The sequence below is a fragment of the Cajanus cajan genome, chromosome 4, assembly GCF_000230855.2.
Source record: "Cajanus cajan strain Asha chromosome 4, NIPB_CcT2T_4, whole genome shotgun sequence".
In the NCBI taxonomy this organism is placed as follows: Eukaryota; Viridiplantae; Streptophyta; class Magnoliopsida; order Fabales; family Fabaceae; genus Cajanus; species Cajanus cajan.
In genome coordinates this window covers 4,843,225-4,868,985 of record NC_138520.1, presented here as the reverse complement: position 1 = coordinate 4,868,985, position 25,761 = coordinate 4,843,225, and the positions used below count along the sequence as shown (strand labels likewise).

The window sequence follows — 25,761 nt, the reverse complement described above, 5'->3', positions numbered from 1 at the left end:
TTGTTTAAACCTCACCACATATAATATCATAATATCCAGAAAAACTTAACAGTTATTATTCTACTCTTTCTTTAAATAAACAAAATAATTTGACAATCAAGTAAATATGCAAAATTAAGAAATTTTAATTTTTATATATAAATCAAATTAAGCACATGCCAAGATCAAGTATAAAATACGTGAGTCGCGCGTTTACAATAATATAATTCAATCGAACATCCCTTTAGCGTTTGACAAAGTTATCCTTCCAAATCTAGAATTCGTATAGCCCAAAAAGGGAACATGACGCTAACTTGCCCGAGGGTATTTCCAACTCTCAGATGCACTGCCTAGATATCCATGGCTCTGCAAGAATATTGCAATAGATTCTAGTCTTTACCAAAATCAGCACTATAGTGTGCACTGGATTCAAGTTTCTTTGCCTCATTCAGTTTCCTAACAGCCTGGAACCAAAATAAGAAATAAAATTATTGTCCCGTAAGTGTCAAGGAGAGGTAGACCACGTGACCATTATAACAAAATTTACTTCCTAACACAAGGAACTCACCTTCATAAAATCTTCATGGATCACGTAATCACGCTCTGCACGAATTGCTGACATTCCAGCTTCTGTGCAGACATTTCGAAGATCAGCCCCATTAAATCCCTGTACAATTTGCAAACACATCAGACATGCACCAACAGTTAATAAAAGCCCACCCGCACTACCAAGCCACCTGTACTCACCTCTGCAAGCTTCACAACAGCTTCGTAGTCTATTTCACCATGCTTAGCGATCCCAGCTGCATGAATCTTGAGAATTTCCATCCTTGATTGTTCATTAGGAAGAGGAATTTCTATTTTCCTATCCAATCTCCCAGGACGCAGGAGAGCAGGGTCAAGAACATCAGGCCTGTTTGTTGCCATTATCATTTTAACCTACAGCAGAAACAATGACAACAATGTCTTCATGAATCCACTATTATAGTTTTGCTCAACAGTCATTTGAATAAAAAAAATCACCATATCTATAAAAATACATGAATGACAAAAGGTCAATGCTTTTATATTTATTTCATTTGTATTATATCATATAAAGGAATGATCATCTAATAAAATATTCCATACCTTAAAAGTATGTACGAAATTGATTTTTAACTTTACAATTTCATATTACGGGAGAGAAAAGGCCATGAAATAGCAGCTCTTTCATTTGAATAAATGATCAGTGCAGAATTCATTTATAAACATTGATTCATGACAATTTGCCAATGAATCCAGATTCGAAACAATTTAATAAGTAAAATTGAAGCATCAATCTGAAAGCACAAGGTATATGAAATGTACTTTAACTTATGGACTCAGTGCATTACCACCAGTCCACTGCTCACCCCATCCCCAACTAAAAATATTTTTGGCATATCCCTTTGCTTTTGTGAATATTCAGCCCTAAAAAATTGCTACGTGATAAAGCCAAGATACAGATTCCACTATTGTCCTCAACATTTATTCCCTCAAAGCACATTCTTACTCTTGAAATCTTGTCCTATGCAAAACCATAGCAGCATAGTGAACATGTGGGACATGGAACACAAGTTAATTTTTTTTACTGTACAAGTATAAATGTTGTGTCCTATTGAGTGCCCCAAGGGCATTAATTTAGAAACCAATAAACAAAGGTTTTTATTGGAAATCATGGTGAGAGTGCACTGACAACATTAAATGTTACACTTATCTATAAAAACGTTCCAATTTTGATTCCTTAATTAGTACCCTTGGAGCATAGATTACCATTATCCAAATTTTATTTAATATACACAGCAATGTCTATAACAGTGTTTTAAAAAAAACTATCGTGTTTTAAATCATATTAGACAGTCACATGTACACCAGTGCAACACAGCTCAATAAAAAGAATAATAAAGCATCTAAAAGACTAGGATATATGAGTGGCATTTTGTACAGGCTTACTAGAGAATCACAAACTCACCATCCACTTACCTCCACACAAAAAAATGATAATACATAAATAAGTAAAAGACAAAAAGTTCCTTAACCTTGAAATTTGCTAAGGTGGAAACTGTTTTTAAGTCGAGTTGATCATGGAATAAAATATACCTTCCCAAGTTGATCAAATCCATCAAGTTGATTAAGCAGCTCCATTAGTGTTCTCTGAATCTCACGATCAGCACTTGTTCCCTCACTGAAACGACGACCACCAATGGCATCGATCTCATCCATAAAAATGATGCAGGGCTAATCAAGCAAAGTGTAGATTTAGAATGTCTATCAATTAGTTTATATAAACCCATAGGAAGACAACTTCACACATGTATCTTACCTGGTGATCACGAGCATAACCAAACATCTCTCTGATTAACCTGGCACTTTCTCCTATGTACTTATCTATTATGGCACTTGAAACAACCTGCACCAGAATGAAGAGAAGGTAAAATACATATTTTACAATGAAGAAAACTTCAAAGCACACAGAATTGATAAAAGAAACAGAATCTGACCTTTAGGAAGTTAGCATCTATATTACTGGCAATTGCCCTAGCTAACAATGTTTTACCAGTACCAGGAGGCCCATAAAGGAGAACACCCTGAAAGATTAGAATTAAAAAGAAAAGATGTTGGTCAAATGTAAAATTTAAACGTATGGCCAAAAGTATGTCCCCTAAAAAAAACCTCCCACTGAAAAAGAAAATTAGAAATGAAATGACAAAGCTACTAAATCACAAATTAACACTAATAGAGGTCAGAGACTAGAAAGTGCAGTGAAAAGGACCTTTGGAGGTTTAATTCCAACTCGAAGAAATAGCTCAGGATTCATCAGAGGTAGTTCAATTGATTCCCTCAATTCCCTGATCTGATCAGATAAACCACCAACAGCTGAGTAGCTGATATTACCAGGATCTTCGTGCAGCATATTGTAAACTACTGGATCAACCTGGCAACTCAAATGATAGAGACAATAGTGACCACAAGGGATAAAAAAATATCTGATGATCTTCAGAAACTAAATAAATTGATTGCCCAACAAGACAAGAACATGATCATAAAATGAAAATATTAAAATATTAAAATGCAATGACTTACTTCCCGAGGAAGAGCTCGCATTATGGTGAGTGTTGTCATATCAAGAACCACCCTTGTCCCAGAAGTCAATTTTTCCTTATCCACTTTACTGCGGCAACCAACCACATACCTGGGACCGCTGCTTGCTTTAACAATCACTGAGGAAATAGTAACAAACAATTCCTATAATCTTTGACTTACTTTAAGTTCATATCAATCAGGAAACAGATGGGGTAATTTATTGGGTAGCAAGCTCAAAAAATTGAATTATGAGAAGAAAAAAAATCAACAATGAATAAGGCACACATTTTATATTCATATGAAATAAAAACTAGCTCAGGGATAAAGTCAAAAACAAAAAGAAGAACTTAATGTAATTTAATATTTATAAAATGCTTGGTTGGCAACACAATCAAAGAAGGAAGTTGGACAATGAGAAATTGATAAAACTTTGGGAGAACCACACCACAAAAGCTAGTTGTAGTTGGAGAGACCTGGGCCCTATAAATCCCACACTGCCATTGTGGGACTAAATGTCAATATCCATACCTTGTAATTGGATCCTAACATCCCACCCCACGGGCTAGTTGTGCACTAGCCCTTTGACTAGTCCCAGCTAAACGCTGCAATCCTGGCATCACCACCCACACAGCTCCTTTCCAATAGAGACATGGTGGAAGACTATAATACCTATTGATATGAACCTTGGTAGAACCACATCACAAATGCTAGTTGTTGTAATTAAAGAGGCCAAGGCCTTATAAACCACACACTAGATTCTCATCCTTCCAATGTAGGACTAAGAGTCATACCTTGCCATTGAATCCTAACAGATATCATTCAAATAAGAAAATAAAAAGACAGAATAATTACAGCGCTCATTGTCAAGAGGCCGGAGAACTTCGCCAATGATCTGCCCAACACTTTGAAGAGACTTCAAATCATCTTCTGTTTTATTGAACTCTTTCTTTGAGGCTCGCAAATTCTCCCTGACTGCAATTTGAGATTTTAATCTAAAGTCAGTAAATAGTCGGTCTAATCTATAAGGATTCAAGTCAAAAATTGAAGACTAGAGAAAGAAAGTTGTGCCACAAATGGTATAATTAATAACCGTGTTCTCTCTGACTAAGAACTGTGTCAACCAGGAATTCACTTGTTTCATCAAAAGAATCTCAGTTGATTTTAACAACAGATCTAGCTGATAGCCTTACTCTTAAGTTCCAGAAACAAATGTAAAACAATCAAAAACACATTTCATCTAGGTCAGGCAAACTGCACAAAATTTCTCCCAAAATAACCCAAAACCTAATCTAAGAATATAATAGGGTTGCCTGACATCAAACGAATCGACAATTACAAAACCCTAAACAGCGAATTTCAAGAATAAGTAAAAAGTAAAAGAATGGAGGAATTGTAGAGGGTATTAAAAGTGAGAAACAAACCGGATCGAACTCTGGATTCCAATTCCTTGTGCTGAAGAAGTTTCTTCCGATACTCGGCGACCGCATTACGGCGTCGTACGGCATCATCGGCGTCAGCCATGGTTGTGGCGCTTCGGAATCGCAAGAAGGAGGGTTAGGCCGAAGCGGAACGGAGAAGCAATGTATTTAACTTGTGAATGTGACTATCAAAGCTTGAGCTGACATCACAAGTTATGTCTCGCAATTTTACCACTAACCCTACTATTTAACACCACCACCAAATTGTCATTCCCCCAGGTCAAAATAAAATTATAATTTTAAATAAATAAGGTTGTTTGTCTCGTTTTATTTATTTTTTTAAAAATATTTTTACTTTTTTCTTTTTATTTTTTAGTCCTTTTGATTCATTAAAAATTAAGACAAATATAATTATTTTGTATTTAATTTATAAAATAATCATGAGATAAGATAAAAAAAAGGATAAAATAAAAGTTCAAATTTTTATTATTCATGGAAAATCTTTTTTCTTAAGTATAAAAACATTCATTAGCATATTGTTGTACCAATACCACTTTGTCTCTTATTGTGTTGTCCAATACCACCACTATAGTCATCGTTTACCACTGTCGCTGACTTAACTCATTATCATCAATATCATCATGTATCATTATATCCCTATTATTGTCATTGTTGTTGTCGTTATTGCCACCATGACCAATATTATTGTTGTCATCACACTTCTTGTCACTATCGTTCTCACTTGGTTAGGACTTTATTTGTGAAACTCATTAAGTTATCGGTCCTCCACACAACTTAATTCAACTAATTTGGAATTGGATCTCCAGCACCTCTATTCAAGTTCTTGGGAATGGAGAGATTCTTCAAAAGTTCACTCCAATTAGGGGCATTCGTCATGGTGATTCCCTCTCTCCCTTACTTTTTATCTTGAGTTCAAAGAGGTTATCTTAATTAATTGAACTTTTTTTTTATATAGAGATTGGTTTTTAGAAACATATATTCAAAGGAGGTCCTAAAATATCTCATTTTCCTTTTTGTGAACATCATTCTCTTTGTTGAAGCTAATATTGAGCAAGCTACTTTCATTAAAAACTGTCTTGGACATTTTTGTTCCAGTGCTAGTCAAACTATTAGTGTGAAAAAGACTAAGATTTTCTTCTAAAAAAATGCTAGCTAAAGGATAAGAGAGAAAATTAGTTATGAATTGGGCTTTGGTAGAACAAATGACTTGGATAAATATCTTGGGGTCAAGATTCATCACCATAAAGTAAAGAAAACTACTTACAAAAATTCATAGACAAGGCAATTAGTAGAATGCCGACTTAAAAAGCAAATGATTTATCTTTTGCTTGTAGAACCACTATAGTCAAATTACCTCTTTCAACCATACCATCTTATGTTATGCAATTTGAACACATTCTTAGAGTTATTTGCAATGATTTGGAAAAATTGAGTAGGTCCTTCCTTTGAGGTGACCATTTGGGATCTAGGAAACTTCATACAAAGGGGTGGAATTTTATTTGTTTGCCAATAAATTTTGGGGGACTTGGCATAAGACATGTGAAGCGAGTAAATGATGCCTATATACAAAAGTTAGCTTGGGAAATATGCACTAATAGTGATAAACTTTGGGTGACAACTCTTAAAGGTAAATACTAGTGCATAAATCACATTATTCCTCATGACTTAGAAGAAATGTTTCAATGGGTTGGAGAGGGATAAACTCTTTTTGGGACAATTTATGGAATTTGTCTTTTGACAATTAGGTGATGGTAAAAATATTTTATTTTTGATTGATGCATGGATTCATAATGTTGGAAAGTTGTCAACTTATGCTATAAGACCTCTTTGTAATGTTGATTTACAAAAGAAGGTGGTGGGGACAATTTTCATGGGCATTAAGGTGTCATCTTATATATATGCAATTTTTATTACTACAACATATGGTTCTTGAAATTCTAGATATTTACATGAATTGCTTTTAGCTTATGTCATAAATTATTCTTTTTATCTTGCCCCCAACTCAAATGCTAGAAATGATTTTCTTGTTTGAAAACATACAAGAAATGGTCTTTTAATCTTGCTTTTGCTTATGCATCTTGGACAAACCATGAGGGTCTTCAACCAATTTAGATTTTCCAAATAGTGTGAGCTTGGCCAAGTCCAAAAAGGGGTAAATCTTTCCTTTGAAAGACAACTCATATGGTATTACCCACAAATAATTGGAGATTCCACTGTAGTATCATTCAAAATGACCATAGCGCTCTATGGTCAACAAAATGAAACTCTCTCCCACTTATTTAAAAGACTATCCTCCCCATTCCACCTTTTGGTGTCTTATCTTAGCTAGACATCATCACATAGACCATGATTTTTGGATTATGGACCCTACAATGTGGCTTTAATCTCATTTAGATCAAAATCATGTGAAAAGTCCATGGTGACAATTGTGTTTTAAGTTTCTTTTAAATGAAATTTGGAAGCGAAGAATTGGTGACATTTTCAACCAACTTTGCACTAGTAATTATGCCATCCACGTCAATGCAAACCACTTGGCCAAAAACATGCTTAACATTTTGAAGGAACAACAACAAAGTAATAACATCATTTTCCTACATCAAAAAAATTCTCTTGTCTTCCACCAACTAGAGGGTGGGTGAAGCTCAATTGTGATGGAGCTCATTCTTAAAGCTCCGACTTATCCTCTGTCGGTGGTATTGTTAGAGATCATAATGGATATTTCCTAACTATTTTTGCTACAAAGTTAGGGCAATGCTCCATAGTCTAAGTCGAATTCTAGGCTATTTATCATGCTGTCAAACTAGCAATAAGTAGGGAGTTATCAAATTTGGAGATAGAAACCGATTCTTTGATTGTCATTCATTTTTTTGAATGTAGGAGTTAATTCTCATCATCATTGCTATTAGGAAGATTTCAGGTATGCTCATTTCGTCTGCCTATTTGTGCTACAATCACATTCTTAGAGAAGCAAACTGTTTGCTAATGCTCTTGCAACTTTTGATTTATCTAAAATTATAATTTCTAGAATTTATGATTTTGTTCTTGACTTTTTATGTTTGTCTTTGTTAGCTGATTCTTCGACTATTGTATTTAAACGCTAATCTAGTTTATTTTGGTCGTTTTGACCCTTTATATCACAAAAATAAAAAAAAATCATTATGATAATTAATTTTAAAAAAGATGTTATAACAAATTTAACATTATTTTTGTTTGTGTTGTCTAATATCCATAAAATAATGTATAAAACAAAAGTTGTTTAATAACTCGAGCATTTATTTTGTATTTTTCCTTAATTATCACCTTAAGATGTATCAAACACTATTTTTTTAGTATTCATTTTAAGTTTTTTTATTATTAATTTTAGTTAATATAATACTGACATGATTAATAAAATAAAATATTAATTAAAATGATGAAGAATAAGATAATTAAAATAATTATGTAATATATTTTAATATTTTGTATAAATAAGATGATTGTATACAATAAATATTTAATATATTAATTTTTGACAGTTATTTTTTCACTTTTTATATATAATATTAAATATATTATAAACAATGTTTTTTTAATTATACTCAATGTTATTCTTATTTTATAATTAATTATTTATTTTAACATTGCACTTTATATATACATATACATACATTTTTAAATAAATAAATATAATTATAATCATCTTAACTTAAAATATTTTTTTATTACTTTAATTATTTTAATTGATATTCTTCATTTTATTGATCATGTAAAATTAAAAAAAATAATACAAATTACAAGAACTAAAATCAAATAGTTCCTCGTCTCTTAAAAATGGGGAAAGAAGAGTGGGAACATCGGCAAAAATAGTAATTATAATTATATTTTCTTTTCTTTTCATTTTTTAAATTCACAAGATACAACCTTTTCCTCACTTTGTTATGTGCCAAATATTGTAGTGCCATTTGAGAGATTTCGATGAATGTTAAAGAAATTACGTTGAAAAGAATTTTGATACAAACATTATTTGCTTGTGTATTAGCAAATGATGAACATAAAATATTTATAGATGCATTACTGATAAAAATTAAGATATTAGAATTACAATAATCAATTCATTCAAAACCTATCAAATAAACTATTTATTTTAATTATATAATGTTTACGACACTGTGATTGACGTTTATCTCGATATCTATTTATTTTATTTTAATTCAGATTATTTTAAATGGTTTTATTATTTAAATAGAAATGAGTAATACTTTTCTGTTTTTGTTTAATAAAAATTAATTGAATTATAAAAGTTAAAAAAATAATTACGAAATTATAAAACGACATATAATTAAAATGAATGTAAACAATAAACATCAACATATTTGTTATCGAAGTTATCAAATATGATTGTAGGTATTCAAAAAGGAAATTTACTGAAAACATTGTTATAAAATAGACGCATGACTACAAAAATAATTAACTACCATTCAAAATAACTTGTCAAACCAATGACTATATAAAGTCCCAATCCCAACCTAGAACTAAACATAAAAGTATTTACAACAATTCCTCTATGACGACACTTTTCTCTAAATTCTTCCCCGTCTCAGAAACCTCGCCATTTTCATTCACTAACTCTATTTATTTTGTTAGTCGTAACGTCATATCACACATATTAATAAAAACAAATTATATAATAATTTGTTTAAAATTATATAATCATGCACTATTTCCAACATACTCCATTTTTTCTTCAGGTAAAACACAAATATTATCATTTGAAATTTATGATAAACTCGCTAAATAGAGTGTCAGACTTGCTCGCATTCTCTTTTTAGCAACTCACTTTATTTAGCGAGTTTCACTTTCACATCAGTTGCAACTAATAATGAAGCGCGTGTCAAAAAGAGTGTCAGACTTGCTCGCATTCGTGTTTGGTATAAAGGACATTGGATATACAATTCATTCTCACCGAAGCATTCTCTTTTTTCCTGTGGAATCAATATACAAATTAACAGTGAAGTACCTAACCTGGTTAATTTAATGTAATGTCTATTGCCTAGCCTTCTGTAAAACATCCTTCAGAACCAACGCAATTCTCTGTGACATATGGTGCTCCAGAAACCTCTCCTTCACTCTCTCATACCCTTTCTTTCCCATAGTCAGCCTCTTCTCCACATGAGTTGCCAATTTCACAATGTTCTTTGCCAGAGGTATCACGCCTTCTTTTGCAACAGGATGCAGCAAACCGGTTGTACCATTCACCACAATCTCCATCGTGCCTCCAGCTGCTGTTCCCTGCGAATTTTTTTTAAAGAACTAAGTTACGGGAAAAAATAAAATAGACATGCAAAAACATGTTTGCAATGTATAGATTCCCGAACTTGCACTGGTTTAACCAAGTTGAAACAGTCCATAAATAAAAAAGATGAGTTATGTTTTGAGATAACAAATTTCAAATAAAAAGCATAATTAAACTTCAGTATCGTCAATGTAGTGTACAACAACTAAAAAGGGAGACCACCCAGTAAGATTTGGGGAGGGTAAATGTAGAAAACTAGCCAAACTAAAATGTCTCGTGCTCTAACTGAAATCACCAGGAATTTGACTATACAGTATTCTGTATGTTGTTCACGTTAGCCCAGTACTGGCTGTATATTAGCTTCCGGTATGAGTAAATATTTCTTTCTTGATAAAAATATTTACCGGAACCAAAATATCCCCAAACTAGCTCAATAATCATGGATGCATTACCTTGAAAACAACTTTGATAACTAGAAGGTGGAGGTAGAAGATTGAGCAAATTGAACGGTAAATAAGTGACAACTGACAAAGGTTGAAATATTCAAAGGAATAGTGCATAGGGTGAAACTCAAGTTGCTGAAAGCTATCCTAATCTTTTTTCCTTTTAAAAAAAAATCAACAAAAGAAAAATCAAGTGCCTAAAACTTAGACGGACTAATTGATAAATAGAGCATAGGGTGCAACTCAAGTTGCTGAAAGTTATCATAGTCTTTTTCCTTTTAAAAAAAATCAACAAAAGAAAAAACAAGTGCCTAAAACTCAGATGGACTAATAGATAAATGAATAAATTAAGAGTTGAAATTCCCACAAGGATGTAGCTAATGAGCGTGCATAGCAAGGCAATTTGGTACTTCATTAAGGCCACAAAAGCTTACAAAAGTGAAATAACTTTTGTTTCTATTTTTTCTTTTTGTTAAGGAGTACCAAAGGAAAGTAGTAAAATGATAAAAAGTAACGTTGAAGATATTAAATATAAAAAAAAAACAAAGTATATTATCATATAAAACTGTGTAGAGCAAAATTGTCCATAATTAGTGGCAATTATACAGACAAAAATTATAAATAGAAATGTCAGTCTGAAATGGCAACTATAATCTGTAGTAAAGGAGATACCAGTACAGGCAGCCGAAATGCCATTGCTTCAATGGTTATCCTTCCAAAACATTCTCCCCTTGCCTGATATGGAGATAAGCACATTCATGAATGAAGCCCAAAAACCAAAATAAACATTAAACAGGATATATAAACACAACTAAAAAGGACATAAAATTATATTTCCTTTAAAAAATCAGGGTTTCTATTAGAAATTCAACAGTGGTCGGTCCCCATAACCTATGATGTTGTTCCCCTGTTGCAGTCATATGGCAACTTTCAATCTGCCAAAACAATAGAAAGAAATATACATTCTGTTTCATAATCAATTTTGCAGAGTATATATGAGAAGATAACCTGAGAATTCTGAACAAGAACATCAATAGAAGCCAGGTAAGGAGCCACAGCCAGGGTTTTGTTAACAAAGTGAACACGGTCCTGAATCTTTTTCTCAACAACAAATTTGCGCAGTTCCATTTCAAACTTCGTCTGTTTATCCATATCACTCCCGACGACCACAGCATGCAAAGATGGCAACTGGAGTTTCTTCTCCTGAATGAGTTGCAAACTTTCATAAAAGGAACGAAGAAATAGATCCTGCCCTTTACCACGAGAAACACCTGCAATTATATCACCCTAGGGCTTAAAATATAAATTGGTAAAAGGATTGTCAAGATGAACAAAAAGGATATAATTTATAAACACCACACTAGGGAAGGATTCAACTGGCATGCACAACAAGAGGAAAAGAGAAACTACAATCAAAATGATGTTAATTAGGTACTAACCTCGCAAGCAAATCATACATTATATTTGGATTAAACTAGCCCAATAAACTACAAATGAATATAAAATTATTGGAAATGACCAATAAGGAAGAGATCATACTATTTATGATGGCAAAAAGTAGATCATCATTTCTCACTCCAAGAGATTCCCGAACATGCTCACGAAGAACTCTCTTTGCTACACTATCTTCTGCAACTTCCATAAGCTCCTTGCTATTTCCAAGATGTACAACATAAGTTTCAGGCATTTTAATCCTATAAAGTTGGACCAAAGCATACAGTTAGAAACACAACTCAAATTATAGCAGTCACACAGAACAGGTAGCAGTAAAATTCTATGAAATGATGTTGAAAGCATACCCTAAACGCTCCCTAGTCCTATTCTTCCAGTACTCGGCAGTTGTATGTGAATCAATCATTGCACCTGCAACAAAAGGGAGGTGCTTAACATATTCCACTTTGAAATAATGCCCTCGCATTTCATGAATCCACCATAAAACCTTTGGAAGAACACGGTCAACTTTTTCCTTAAGAACGGCATCCAGCCACTTTCCAGCAACAGCAGTATTTAGAATGACCATATCAGCTTTAAGTGCCACATCAACAGCCTCTTCACCTTTGGCTGACAGGACCTAACAGGAGCCAAAACATATGAATAAAGGCTGCACATAGAAGAGCAATAACACATGGATACAAAATGCTGATCTAGCCATTTCTTACAGATTGGAACTAATATCCAACTCAATCAGGAAACAGAAAAAAGGGGTGAAGAATAATTCCTCTCTCTATCAAATATTTGAAGAAGTCAATTCTAAATTGAAATCGTGGAAAGATAAACAGGTTTACAATAACATATGCATCCTCCAGCATCTCTATAAAAATGTTGAAATGTGGTTAATAGGTTAAAAGGAATAGGCATAGGAGATTCATTAGTTTTATATTTTCACAGTTTATATTTATGTTTGGTCCCTACAGTTTACCTTGGTTTTGATTTTTGGTCCTTATACTTAAAAATAAATGGTTTTCAGTTACTATTACTTCATTTCATTCAAGCTTTGCTCTCTCCTGCTAGCAATACACCATCACCATACCCTTCGAGAGACAGCTATCTAAATCAATCTGGTTAAACTACAGGGGCCAAAATCTAAAGAAAACCAAACTATAGGGATTAAAATCCAATATCTATAACAATATATAAAGGGGGTTCTAACTAACATTGATTGGCATAAGCCATAACGGCTTGTGTCCTTTAACCAAGTTGTCCAGAGTTCGAATCTTAGCTTTGGGTATTAAATAAACTAAGTAGGGAGAGGAATACCTACCTTGTGTACACTCAAGGTTTCTACGGAGATTAGTCACTACTTTGGTAGATACTTCGTACCAATACTATGGTTACCAAAAAAAATATCAAGGGGATTCTCCCCTTTCATGTCTATTTTCACTAATATGTTTATAGCCCTCTATTATGTCTTTCCATTAATATATTTCTAAAGGATTATTGTTGAGTGTCTTTTATGCATGATTTGCACTCAATTTTTGGTACTTTTTTTGGTAATTGTAGATATTATATATGTTATTTTACCCCCCTTTATTTAAAGAATCAAGTTATACTAAAAGAGTAGAGGAGTAGTAGCAAAATCTTAAGGAATTTCCTCATTTTTTGCAGGTTTTTTAGGAAGGCAAAGATCCACAGCCATAGCTGTGGATCTGGAGCTCGAGCCGTGGAAATCTGGGGAGAAATTGTGAAGGTCAAAAACTTGCAGCTATAGCTGTGAAAATCTGGAATGCTCATTTTTTGGTTCCAGAGACTTGAAGTTAAAGCTGTAGGTCCATAGCTTGAGCATTGAGGCTTGGGAGATCAAGGAAAGTCACAGAGACTCACAGCCATAGCTGTGGTTTCACAGCTACAGCTTAGGGAGTTGCTTAATCATGAAGGAGTTTCCACAGCCATGGCTGTGGAGCTACAGCTGCAGCGCCAGGAGTTTCTTCACACTGAAGGACTCTCCACAGCTATAGCTGTGGATTTACAGCTGTAGCTGTGAGCATGGTTGTCAATCTCTAGTGACAACTCGTAAACTCGTACGAGTTTACGAGTTTACAAGAGCTTACCTGTACAACTCGGAGGTAAACTCGTTTTTTAGTGAACTCGGAGCAATCTCGGTAAACTCGGGTAAACTCGTGTAAACTCGCGAGACTACCTCCGATATTAAGAGTTCACCATTTTTTTTTTCACTTACACAAAACGCACTTTTTGTGTTGTGGGTTAGGGCACTTTGTCTCCTTTTCTCCTCTAACCTCCGCAGCGCCTCTTCCACGACTCTTTTCTCTTCTCCACGCCTCACCTCAGCTCCTGACCTCCGTTCCTCACCTCCGCGCCTCAACCACCTCCGCGCGCGACACCTCCTCTGCGCGACACACCTCCGCGCGCGACACACCTCCACGCGCGACACACCTCCTCTGCGTGCGACACACCTCCTCCGCGCACACCACCTCCGCGCGCAACACCTCCTCCGCGCGACACCACCGCTCCTCACCTCCGTTCCTCCGCGCGCCTCGCCACCGCGAGCGCAACACCTCCTCCGCGCCGCACCACTGCTCCTCACCTCCGTTACTCATGTGATGTCTTAGTTTTTTATTTGTCTATTTTTAAGAACTTGTGTTTTGTCATTTGTGTGAACTTTTGATCTTAAATTTGTGTTAAGAACATTTATTATTAATGTAATTTGCTATTTGGGAGTTAAAATATTCAATTATTATGTTATTTTTATTTATTTATTTATTTATTTATTATTGAGTAATCTCTTACGAGTTTACGAGACGAGTTTACGATACGAGTTTACGGAGCCTCCACGAGATTACGTAAACTCTCGAGATTGACAACCTTGGCTGTGAGAGGAAAAATCACTTTTTGCCCCTATTTTAAAGCTCATATAAAAGGGGAAAAGCGAAGAAACAAGACATCACGAAAAATACAGAGAAAAACAGATTGAGGAGCACGTGAAGAGGGAAGAACAAGGGGAGAACAAAGATTTGGGAGCTGAATCCTTTGGAAATGAAGATCAACTCCATTTCTTCATCCTTTACTTTGTAATTTCTTCTTTTCACTCTTTGATCCTGTAATGGCCATGCGTGGCTAACTCATTAAGGATTGGTTGGATGTAACTACTAACTCTTCTTCTTCTTAAATATATGCATTTTGATCTCATTATTTGTACTTGATTCTTCTCTTAATGCTTATATCAGCTTGATCACCCGTTGTATGAATTTTGGTTTTTGAATCTAGTTGGAAAACGTTTTTGGAAACCCGAACTGAATCTTGCACCTAATCATTTCTTGTTCTAGGAATAGACTTGATTTGGTTAGTCACATTGTTCAAGTCATTGTTCTTAATGCGAAGTGTTAAACTCGAAACATAGAGGAATCATGTTTTGAGCTTAATGACTTTAAGATTCAACCTTGAGGAATCTTGTTGGATTAATTAATGAACGTGAAAATAATGAAATTAGAATCGCATTTATTTTAAGGAGATCTACGAGTTAGCAAGTACTTCTGAACCAATCCTTGTTTCTTAACCATTGTTCTTACTACTTTTATTTTATTGTGTTGTTTTACTCTATCTTTACTCATTTGCAATTATAACATTCTCTTTTAAATCGTTAGAGCAAGAATTACTAAACACTCAAATCCCTGAGGACAATATTTGAATACTACTTCGAAACATGGTCCGCTTGCCAAGTGGAGAGATTGCGAAAAACCACATCAAGTTTCTGGCGCCGTTGCCGGGGAAAATGATGGAGGGGTGACTCTTCCCTTCAACTTTGCATTAGCCTAATTTCTCCACTTTCTTTCAGCTTGGCAATTTTTACCAACTACCCTAACTTAATCCCTAATTCATTTTCATTTACTCTCAAGAGTTTGGTCAGGGTGATGAGTTCGTATTTGGGAGATGTTTAAGGTTATTTGAAGGTTAAGGCTCAAACAGGTTTTAAAGGATGGATTCAATTATGGCTAGCTGTTTGGCTCTAGGCTTAAGAAAATTTCAGTTATTCACAATGGGATGCCTTGATCCTGTCCAAAACTTCTCACAAGAGCAATCATTCAAGACTCAAACAATGCAAACACATATGCAATGATGATGGCTCTCAAAGTATAAATGTATATGATAGATGCACTGTTTAGTCTTTCTCACTCACCAGCTTGGCTAAATGTTCAATTACTGATCTTTCATGCCATGCTAATCAAATATCTCACAACTTCATGATCAAGCAAATTGGATGAGTACAACCTCAAAGCAAGTCTCAAAACAAACCATTTTAAGGTGAATCAAAAGATGTGTTTTCACTTTTTGTTGATCTAAAAGCCATCTCATTTATTACCTCCCAAGAATGATTTTCATTTTTTCCCAAAAGATATTTAAATATATATACATTTTTTTTTCAAAAAGTATATATGTATATCCCAAACATTATAAGATTATACCACAAAGTATGAGTTGAGTTCAACCAAGGACATCAAAAGTTCAACCATGAACACAAAATTTCACCATGAACACCAAAAGTTCAAACAGAACACCAAAACAAGTAAACCACCAAAATAGTCCAAACGAAACGAAAACTAAATAACTAAAATTAAAATGACTTGAATTTAAACTGGCATAAAATTAAAATTAAACTCCTTTTCTTCAAAAGGTGGGTGATAGTGACCCATCATCTCCTCCTTCTTCACCAACTTGCTCTCCCTCTGAATCCATCACCTGCTCGCCATCATGATTTCTACCAGCTTGTTCTCCTTCTGAATCCATCACCTGCTCACCTTGATGTGGCTGTGCATCACCCCCTCCTGGAAAAACAGGGTTGTCCCCAGGCCAAAGAATAGCCCGTTGAAATTGCTCTGGGGTAGGCCAGGGGTACAAGCTGCCACCGGTGTCGGCCTGATGTAAAGTGTAGTTGTAAAAGTATGAATGCAAGGCCAACTGTCCACGATGATTAGCAGCCTGTTGAAGTTGCACATGGCAGAGATGAGCCATCTCCAGCTGGTGACGTTGCTCAATGTGCTGGAATTGTTGAGCCATGTAATCTTGCATGGAAGAAAAATCAAAGGGACCAAGTGGCGGGGCTTGAGGTGCAGACACTGGAATTGTTGTAGCATCGGACATTAATAAATACATGATCAATCTTCTTTCTGATGGGAGTCAGTGGTTGTGGAATATGAACTCCCTTCGCCTTGCACATACCGGTGATGAGTCCCAGGAAAGCTAAAGGCCGCACCGTGCCAGATTTTGAAGGCTTGGACAGAACGATGGCGTGCATATCATCAGAAATCAAAGTGGCAATGTCCACATCTCTCTGTTGCATGATACAGAAGATCAGCTTTGCTCGTGCAATGGTGATATCTGATGTGTGGGTTAGAGGAAGGATATTGTTGTATATAACCGCTTGCCACAATCGAATAACAAACTTCAAATCTGATCTGAGTATGTGGGTGGGCTGATTTCTGGTACCAGTTTGGTATTGGCTACCAGGAAGACTAAGAGTTTCTAGTACCAAGGCAGACATGTCTTCATCCATAGCTGTGCTTGAGCTTCTGATAGTCGTCTTCTGCAGGAATGGCATATTCAGTGTGTAGGTATGCATTGATGGCTTCTGGACTATAGGGGACTGAAACGCCTCGCACCTAAGAGACTCGGTCTTTTGAATTTGGTTTGGTTGGGTAGGCGTTGGCATAGAACTCCCTAATTAGAATGGCGTTGTAGCTCTCTTCCGATTGCCCCACCTTAGTCCATTTCCTTTTAGTGAATTCATCGTTGAATTCTAACAGAGGAAGGAGATCAACAATTGGCCTCTCAGCGACGATGAGTCTACCCTCCAGATTTATGAATCTTTGTTGTTTAGACCTGTTGTGAAATCTGTTGGGCAGGAAGGTGAAACCTCGAGGTGGTTGTGAGTTCTTCATCTCTTTGAACCTTTCTCATAATCTCTCTTCATTTCTGAATTCTTTGATTGATTTGGAAGTATACCAATGTGGAATTGCATGAGTTTGGGTGTTTGAGTTCTCAACGTGAACATGCATAAGCATTCACATTTTCTGCCTGTTTTGTGTTCGAAGAAATGCCTGAATGAGAAAAGTTTTTGATTTTTGAACACAATGAAAGTTTTGAAAAAGGTGGTCACTGAAATGTTCTATTTTGTGAAGAATTTGGAGCCTTGCTTGACAAGAATTCACATGCATGTTATTTCTCCTTATCATGCCAATCAATTGTTTGACCAAATGCCTATGTGAATATGTGTTGTTTATTTAAAAGTGTAAAATCATTGTGCTTGGTTCATCATTGAACCTAGTAGGAAATATGTGATTGTGCATTGGTGGGTGTTGTATTGGTAAAGTTTTTCCCTTTAAACATTTGGCAGATTAGGCTATAGAGAAACTCTTCCAAACAACAATTTTGAGGCTTTCAATGTGTTGCATGTGTTGTGTATAAATGATTATGTTTGTAATTTCCATGCATGCATTGTATACAATTTTAGAGTGGATGGAAATGTGTTGAGAGTCTCATGTAGTGGAATGTTAGTAATCATTTCTTTTGCCTCATGAAGAATTTTATGTTCCACTTATGTATTAACTTGGTTGCAAGGATGGTTTTAATTTTTCAGATGGCTCGTTCAAGGGGTGGTAGTTCTCGGTCAACTCATGAAATTCCGGCTGACCACAAAAGGAAGAAAGTGGCTGCTTCCTCTCCAGATTCATCCTCATCTTCATCCTCAGAAGACGAAGCAGCCCCCACACCATCACAACCACCCCGAGGTTTCACCTTCCTGCCCAACAGATTTCGCAACAGGTCTAAACAACAAAGATTCATAAATCTGGAGGGTAGACTCATCATCGCTGGGAGGCCAATTGTTGATCTCCTTCCTCTGTTAGAATTCAGCGATGAATTCACTAGAAGGAAATGGACTAAGGTGGGGCAACCGGAAGAGAGCTACAACGCCATTCTAATTAGGGAGTTCTATGCCAACGCCTACCCAACCAAACCAGATTCAAAAGACCGAGTCTCTTGGGTGCGAGGCGTTTCAGTCCCCTATAGTCCAGAAGCCATCAATGCATACCTACACACTGAATATGCCATTCCTGCAGAAGACGACTATCAGAAGCTCAAGCACACAGCTATGGATGAAGACATGTCTACCTTGGTACTTGAAACTCTCAGTCTTCCTGGTAGCCAGTACCAAATTGGTACCAGAAATCAGCCCACCCACATACTCAAATCAGATTTGAAGTCTGTTGTTCGACTGTGGCAAGCAGTTATGTACAGCAATATCCTTCCTCTAACCCACACATCAGATATCACCAATGCACGAGCCAGGATGATCTTCTGTATCATGCAACAGAGAGATGTGGACATTGCCACTTTGATTTCTGATGATATGCACGCCATCGTTCTGTCCAAGCCTTCAAAATCTGGCGCGGTGCGGCCTTTAGCTTTCCCGGGACTCATCACCGGTATGTGCAAGGCGAAGGGAGTTCGTATTCCACAACCACTGACTCCCATCAGAAAGAAGATTGATCATGTATTTGTTAATTCCCGATGCTACAACCGGAGGGAGTTTCCGCGGTCTTCTGATAGTCAGTCCCAACCTCCACCATCAGTGTCTGCACCTCAAGCCCCGCCACTTGGTCCCTTTGATTTTTCTTCCATGCAGGATTACATGGCTCAACAATTCCAGCACATTGAGCAACGTCACCAGTTGGAGATGGCTCATCTCCGCCATGTGCAACTTCAACAGGCTGCTAATCATTGTGGACAGTTGGCCTTGCATTCATACTTTTACAACTACACTTTACATCAGGCCGACACCAGTGGCAGCTTGTACCCCTGGCCTACCCCAGAGCAATTTCAACAGGCTATTCTTTGGCCTGGGGACAACCCTGTTTTTCTAGGAGGGGGTGATGCACAGCCACATCAAGGCGAGCAAGTGATGGATTCAGAGGGAGAGCAAGTTGGTGAAGAAGGAGGAGATGATGGGTCACTGTCACCCACCTTTTGAAGAAAAGGAGTTTAATTTTAATTTTATGCCAGTTTAAATTCAAGTCATTTTAATTTCAGTTATTTAGTTTTCGTTTCGTTTGGACTATTTTGGTGGTTTAATTGTTTTGGTGTTCTGTTTGAACTTTTGGTGTTCATGGTGAAATTTTTTGTGTTCATGGTTGAACTTTTGATGTCCTTGGTTGAACTCAACTCATACATTGTGGTATAATCTTATAATGTTTGGGATATACATATATACTTTTTGAAAAAAAAATGTATATATATTTAAATATCTTTTGGGAAAAATTGAAAATCATTCTTGGGAGGTAGTAAATGAGATGGCTTTTAGATCAACAAAAAGTGAAAACACATCTTTTGATTCACCTTAAAATGGTTTGTTTTGAGACTTGCTTTGAGGTTGTACTCATCCAATTTGCTTGATCATGAAGTTGTGAGATATTTGATTAGCATGGCATGAAAGATCAGTAATTGAACATTTAGCCAAGCTGGTGAGTGAGAAAGACTAAACAGTGCATCTATCATATACATTTATACTTTGAGAGCCATCATAGCATATGTGTTTGCATTGTTTGAGTCTTGAATGATTGCTATTGTGAGAAGTTTTGGACAGGATCAAGGCATCCCATTGTGAATAACTGGAATTTTCTTAAGCCTAGAGCCAAACACCTAGCCATAATTGAATCCATCCTTTAAAACCTGTTTGAGCCTTAACCTTCAAATAACCTTAAACCTCTCCCAAATACCAACTCATCACCCTGACCAAACTCTTGAGAGTAAATGAAAATGAATTGGGGATTAAGTTGGGGTAGTTGGTAAAAATTGCCAAGCTGAAAGAAAGTGGAGAAATTAGGCTAATGCAAAGTTGAAGGGAAGAGTCACCCCTCCATCATTTTCACTGTTCAAAATCAAGTGTGCTTGTTAGTTTCATTCTATCATTATCATATATTCAAAAAAAAAAAAAAAAAGGTCAAAAAATCAAATCAAAAGCAAAATAAGCAAGCACCTGTACAAAAAGTCTAAAAAGAGAGGGGTCTCTTAAAATCTAGGCAGAGAATCTTGAGGAAAGAGGGTGTGTAATTAGAGGAAGAATTTGGGCTGAGAGATCTGGTTGGAGTTGAATATTTAGAGTAAACAGGATGGAGAGTTTGGTTCAATTTCATTTTACTCTCTTAAGTTTAAACCCTGTTAATCTGAAAAACCACACTCCTTTGTTAACCAAGCTTCAATCAACCCTCAACCTTCAAAAAAGTCCTTGTGATCCCTAATTTTCTCTCAAAGAGTAGTACTGAAGAGATAATATCAATGTTTATGTTCATAGAAATGATGATTGGAATTGAGAGAAACACTCACCCTGGAGAGCCATTGTTGAGAGAGTATGTTCAAATATTGGTTTGTAACTTTCATGCTATGATTTGCCTTGCAATTTTTGTGGTTGGGCATGATTGTTGTTGTGGGCACCTCAATGAGTAGAAATTGGTTTGTGATGGTGAATTGATTGAGTGTTTACCTATTGTTGATACAGAAGAAATCTCATGGTAGGAAGTGACCTTTTTGGTTTTTGATTGGTATCTTGTAGGGGACCAACAAGAGATTAAGTTGGGGTAGTTGTTGAGTGTCTTTTATGCATGATTTGCACTCAACTTTTGGTACTCTTTTTGGTAATTGTAGATATTATATATGTTACTTTACCCCCCTTTATTTAAAGAATCAAGTTATACTAAAAGAGTAGAGGAGTAGTAGCAAAATCTTAAGGAATTTCCTCATTTTTTGCAGGTTTTTTAGGAAGGCAGAGATCCACAGCCATAGCTGTGGATCTGGAGCTCGAGATTTGGAAATCTGGGGAGAAATTGTGAAGGTCAGAAACTTGCAGCTATAGCTGTGGTTCTACAACTATAGTTGTGAAAATCCGGAATGCTCATTTTTTGGTTCCAGAGACTTGAAGCTAAAGCTGTAGGTCCATAGCTTGAGCGTTGAGGCTTGGGAGATCAAGGAGAGTCACAGAGACTCACAGCCATAACTATGGTTTCACAGCTACAGTTTAGGGAGTTGCTTAATCATGAAGGAGTTTCCACAGCTATGGTTGTGGAGCTACAGCTACAGCGCCAGAAGTTTCTTCACTCTGAAGGACTCTCCACAACTATAGCTGTGGATTTACAGCTGCAGCTGTGAGAGGAAAAATCACTTTTTGCCCCTATTTTAAAGCTCATATAAAAGGGGAAAAGCGAAGAAACAGGACATCACGAAAAATACAGAGAAAAACAGATTGAGGAGTACGTGAAGAGGGAAGAATAAGGGGAGAACAAAGATTTGGAAGCTGAATCCTTTGGGAACGAAGATCAACTCCATTTCTTCATCCTTTACTTTGTAATTTCTTCTTTTCACTCTTTGATCTTGTAATGGCCATGTGTGGCTAACTCATTAAGGATTGGTTGGATGTAACTACTAACTCTTCTTCTTCTTAAATATATGCATTTTGATCTCATTATTTGTGCTTGATTCTTCTCTTAAAGCTTATATCGGCTTGATCACCCGTTGTATGAATTTTGGTTTTTGAATCCAGTTGGAAAACGTTTTTGGAAACCCGAACTGAATCTTGCACCTAATTATTTCTTGTTCTAGGAATAGACTTGATTTGGTTAGTCACATTGTTCAAGTCATTGTTCTTAATGCGGAGTGTTAAACTCGAAACATAGAGGAATCATGTTTTGAGCTTAATGACTTTAGGATTCAACCTTGAGGAATCTTGTTGGATTACTTGATGAACGTGGAAATAATGAAATTAGAATTGCATTTATTTTAAGAAGATCTACGAGTTAGCATGTACTTCTGAATCAATCCTTGTTTCTTAACCATTTTTCTTACTACTTTTATTTTATTGTGTTGTTTTACTCTATCTTTACTCATTTGCAATTATAACAACATTCTCTTTTAAATCGTTAGAGCAAGAATTACTAAACACTCAAAATCCCTGATGACGATATTTGAATACTACTTCGAAACTTGGTCCGCTTGCCAAGTGGAGAGATTGCGAAAAACCTCATCAATTATGTAAGAAAAATAAAGTGTATATGAAAAATTAACTGTCCACTCTATTAATAATAACTACCGACTTCTTTTTTTAATATAATAACCACCCACTTAATAGAAGCACGAAGTGCTTTTTTGGTTGCTAGTTTTAAATTATATGATAAGAAACCAAAACCAAAATCAAGGTAAACTTCAGGTAAAAAAAAAAAATGTATTCAAACCTACTTTCAGTAGATGTTTACTATTTGCAGACTATTGATGCACACAACTTCACATTTGCAGATGCAGAATAAAACAAAAATATATAGCATTATTTGACACTCTCCATAAAACTTCCAATCACAATTTTCTAAATTTCTATGGATTAAATGCGAATAGAAAATTAGAACACTGTCAATTAAAGTTTGATTTAAACAGGCAATGAGGGGAGGAGGAAATACTCACAACCGGTAAACTAATTTACATAACGAGCACTCCCTCTGGCTCCCTTGTGATTTACCTTGGAGCTACATAACTGTATAGTATTCACATTTTTGACTTTTCATATCTTATAATAGAAACCAGGAGCCTATTTACATACAAGCTTAAAAGGACCTTTGGTGCTTCTCTATGAAAAAAAAAAAAAACTTAATTTTCAGTGGCATAATCTCTCAAAAGCTCTTCTAAAGTTGTATCCATACAGACTCTAAAGTTAGTTTAGTTGAATTCAATTACAGGTTATAACCGAATCCCAGCATCTCTTGTATTGAGTTACAGTAGCTAAGCTCAATGCTCATAGCCAATCAGTAAGTGTTTCATATTAGCTAACATATCTCCCATCCTATAAATACATGTTGCAATATTGATTTGTACTACAATCTTAATCAATTACACATAGATTTTCCACGGCACTCCCCTTATCTACTTGGTGTCACATGTATCTCTTCTCAAAACTCTAATATCTTACATGATGAACCAAGAAACCTAATGAATGCATTAAAAAGGGAAAGTAAATCACCTGAACTCCTCTGTCCAACATCTTACTTTCCAAACTGTAAATAACCGGATCAGGTTCGCCGGGTTTCTGATTGGTGATCCAAACAACATCAGAACCAACGCCCCTCAACAGAAACGCCAACTCCATCAGCAGCAAAGGCCCGCCTGCAAGTGAATCCAATCCACTTTTTTTTTTATCATCAAACGGGAAATTAGAAAGAAAAAAAAAATTCGATTCGATTGGGGGTGAAAAGAACCTGAAAGAGAAAGCTCGTGCGAAACCATGAGAACGAGCTTGGACTTCATGAAATGCAGGGGACTCGAAGCGGCATTTCCGATTTGGACGGAGGAACTAATCTGATTGTCTTGCTGTGCTCCACCAAAGTTCTTGATGTTGCATGAATCGGAGCTGGTGGGTCTCATGAGGAGCACCGTCACTGTTGAGATAGACAAGAATGCCGCCAACACGATTGGCCACCGCTTCTTCGCCATTGCCACCGAATGCTTCGCCATCCTCTCCCACCTTTTGCACTCTCTAAATTCGCATGTTTTCTAGGGTTTCCGCTCGGCTTAGATTGATTCAAGGTGCGATAACGAACTTGGTCGCAACCAGGTTTAGGAATCTAGAAGGACTCCTCTTCACTAGTCCCAGATCGATCGTAGTTAAAACTCATACACTCACTATCTTCAATCTTCTCACCGTGATCGGGCGAACAAATGTTTGGGCCTCGAACATACTATACTGCTATGGGCCCTCTTGCCCAAATTGCTCTTAAAATCCCTTGGCTTCTCATAAATTTGATTTTTTACAATTTTTTTTATAATATTTTTCTTATCATTTATTATGGAGAGATTTATTATTAATGATAGAGAAATATAAATAGAAAAGAGATATTATTAAATTTTTATACAACTTTTGTTAAACATGTAATATTTATCTATTAAAAAGTGGTGATAAATTTAGCTGAGACATTGAATTAATAAATTATTAATTTTACTGATGAATTATTAATTAAATTGTATGAATTAATACATTATTAAATATATGGTATGAAAATTATTTTTGTTATGTGTAACTCTCGTCACACTGTTGGTTTATATCTTCCTAAAATTTCATAAGACATGGTTTTAATCATTGTTAGGTGCATAACTTTTTCTTTTAATCATATCATATATAGTACTCGGAATCAGTTCATTAAAAAAGTTGAATAGAGACATTATATTAAGAAAAAACTGAACGAAGACTTTACATTCTTGGTTTGGTGCAATGGATTGAATTATGTAATTGTGTTTGTCTTTATTTTAGTTCTTTATATATATATATATATATATATATATATATATATATTAAATATCTGAATTAATAAAGCTCAATTTGATATTTTGTAGAATAAAAAATTATGCTAAATGTATTTAATTCAATTTTTTAAACATAACTAATTAATTTTAAGATCAACAACTATATTTTAAATAGGATGATAAGGTAGGTTGGTTTGTCCCTCTTTTAAGTTATCATATCATTAGCCTACGTAAAATGGAGCAATGGAGTGGGACGAGCTAATCCACTTAATGATGGTAAGCTAAAAATTCTTGTCTAGCCTACTTAAAGATAGATTGGTGGATTGATAAGTTATTGTGCCAATTTTTATTTAAATTAATATTTTTATGTAACTATTAAACTAAATTAACAAACTTAATTAAATGATTTAAAGTATATTATTAAGGACAAAATTTAAGTACAGTTTCTTAGATGTGATTAAGGTTATTCTCTAATCAAAGTTGAAATTCTACTTTGATATTATGCAACAAAAAAAAAAAAAACATTTAATACAAATTTCATTAATATATATTTACGCATACTTTCAAGGTAAAATCTTAACTCTAATTAAAAAACAGTATCAACTATATCTACAAAATTATACCTAAATTTTATCTTATTAATAATTTGTTGTGCTTAGTTTAAAAGATTTTTTTTATAGCAAAAGCTGTTAGTTTCAATGGTTCAACACTTATGCACCTTAACTAATGACTAGATTTGATT

The 25,761-nt window shown here is 35.3% G+C and overlaps 2 protein-coding genes across 2 annotated transcripts; both read right to left on the bottom strand.

Moving 5' to 3' along the window:
- Positions 1-114: 114 nt before the first annotated feature.
- Positions 115-4,723, bottom strand: LOC109802244 (26S proteasome regulatory subunit 10B homolog A). The gene is made up of 10 exons (XM_020363524.3): positions 4,503-4,723; positions 3,934-4,053; positions 3,082-3,218; positions 2,771-2,932; positions 2,499-2,585; positions 2,321-2,407; positions 2,098-2,235; positions 727-918; positions 548-646; positions 115-443 (listed from the first exon to the last, which is right to left on the bottom strand). The coding sequence occupies exons 1-10, from the start codon at positions 4,600-4,602 to the stop codon at positions 369-371; spliced, it is 1,197 nt and encodes a 398-aa protein (XP_020219113.1). The 5' UTR covers positions 4,603-4,723; the 3' UTR covers positions 115-368.
- A 4,656-nt stretch (positions 4,724-9,379) lies between these two features.
- On the bottom strand, positions 9,380-24,451 carry LOC109802242 (uncharacterized). Its single transcript, XM_020363523.3, has 7 exons — positions 23,978-24,451; positions 23,743-23,885; positions 12,035-12,306; positions 11,775-11,929; positions 11,244-11,506; positions 10,908-10,970; positions 9,380-9,788 (listed from the first exon to the last, which is right to left on the bottom strand). Exons 1-7 carry the CDS (start codon positions 24,231-24,233, stop codon positions 9,543-9,545), a joined length of 1,398 nt encoding a protein of 465 aa, XP_020219112.1. The 5' UTR covers positions 24,234-24,451; the 3' UTR covers positions 9,380-9,542.
- Positions 24,452-25,761: the final 1,310 nt, after the last annotated feature.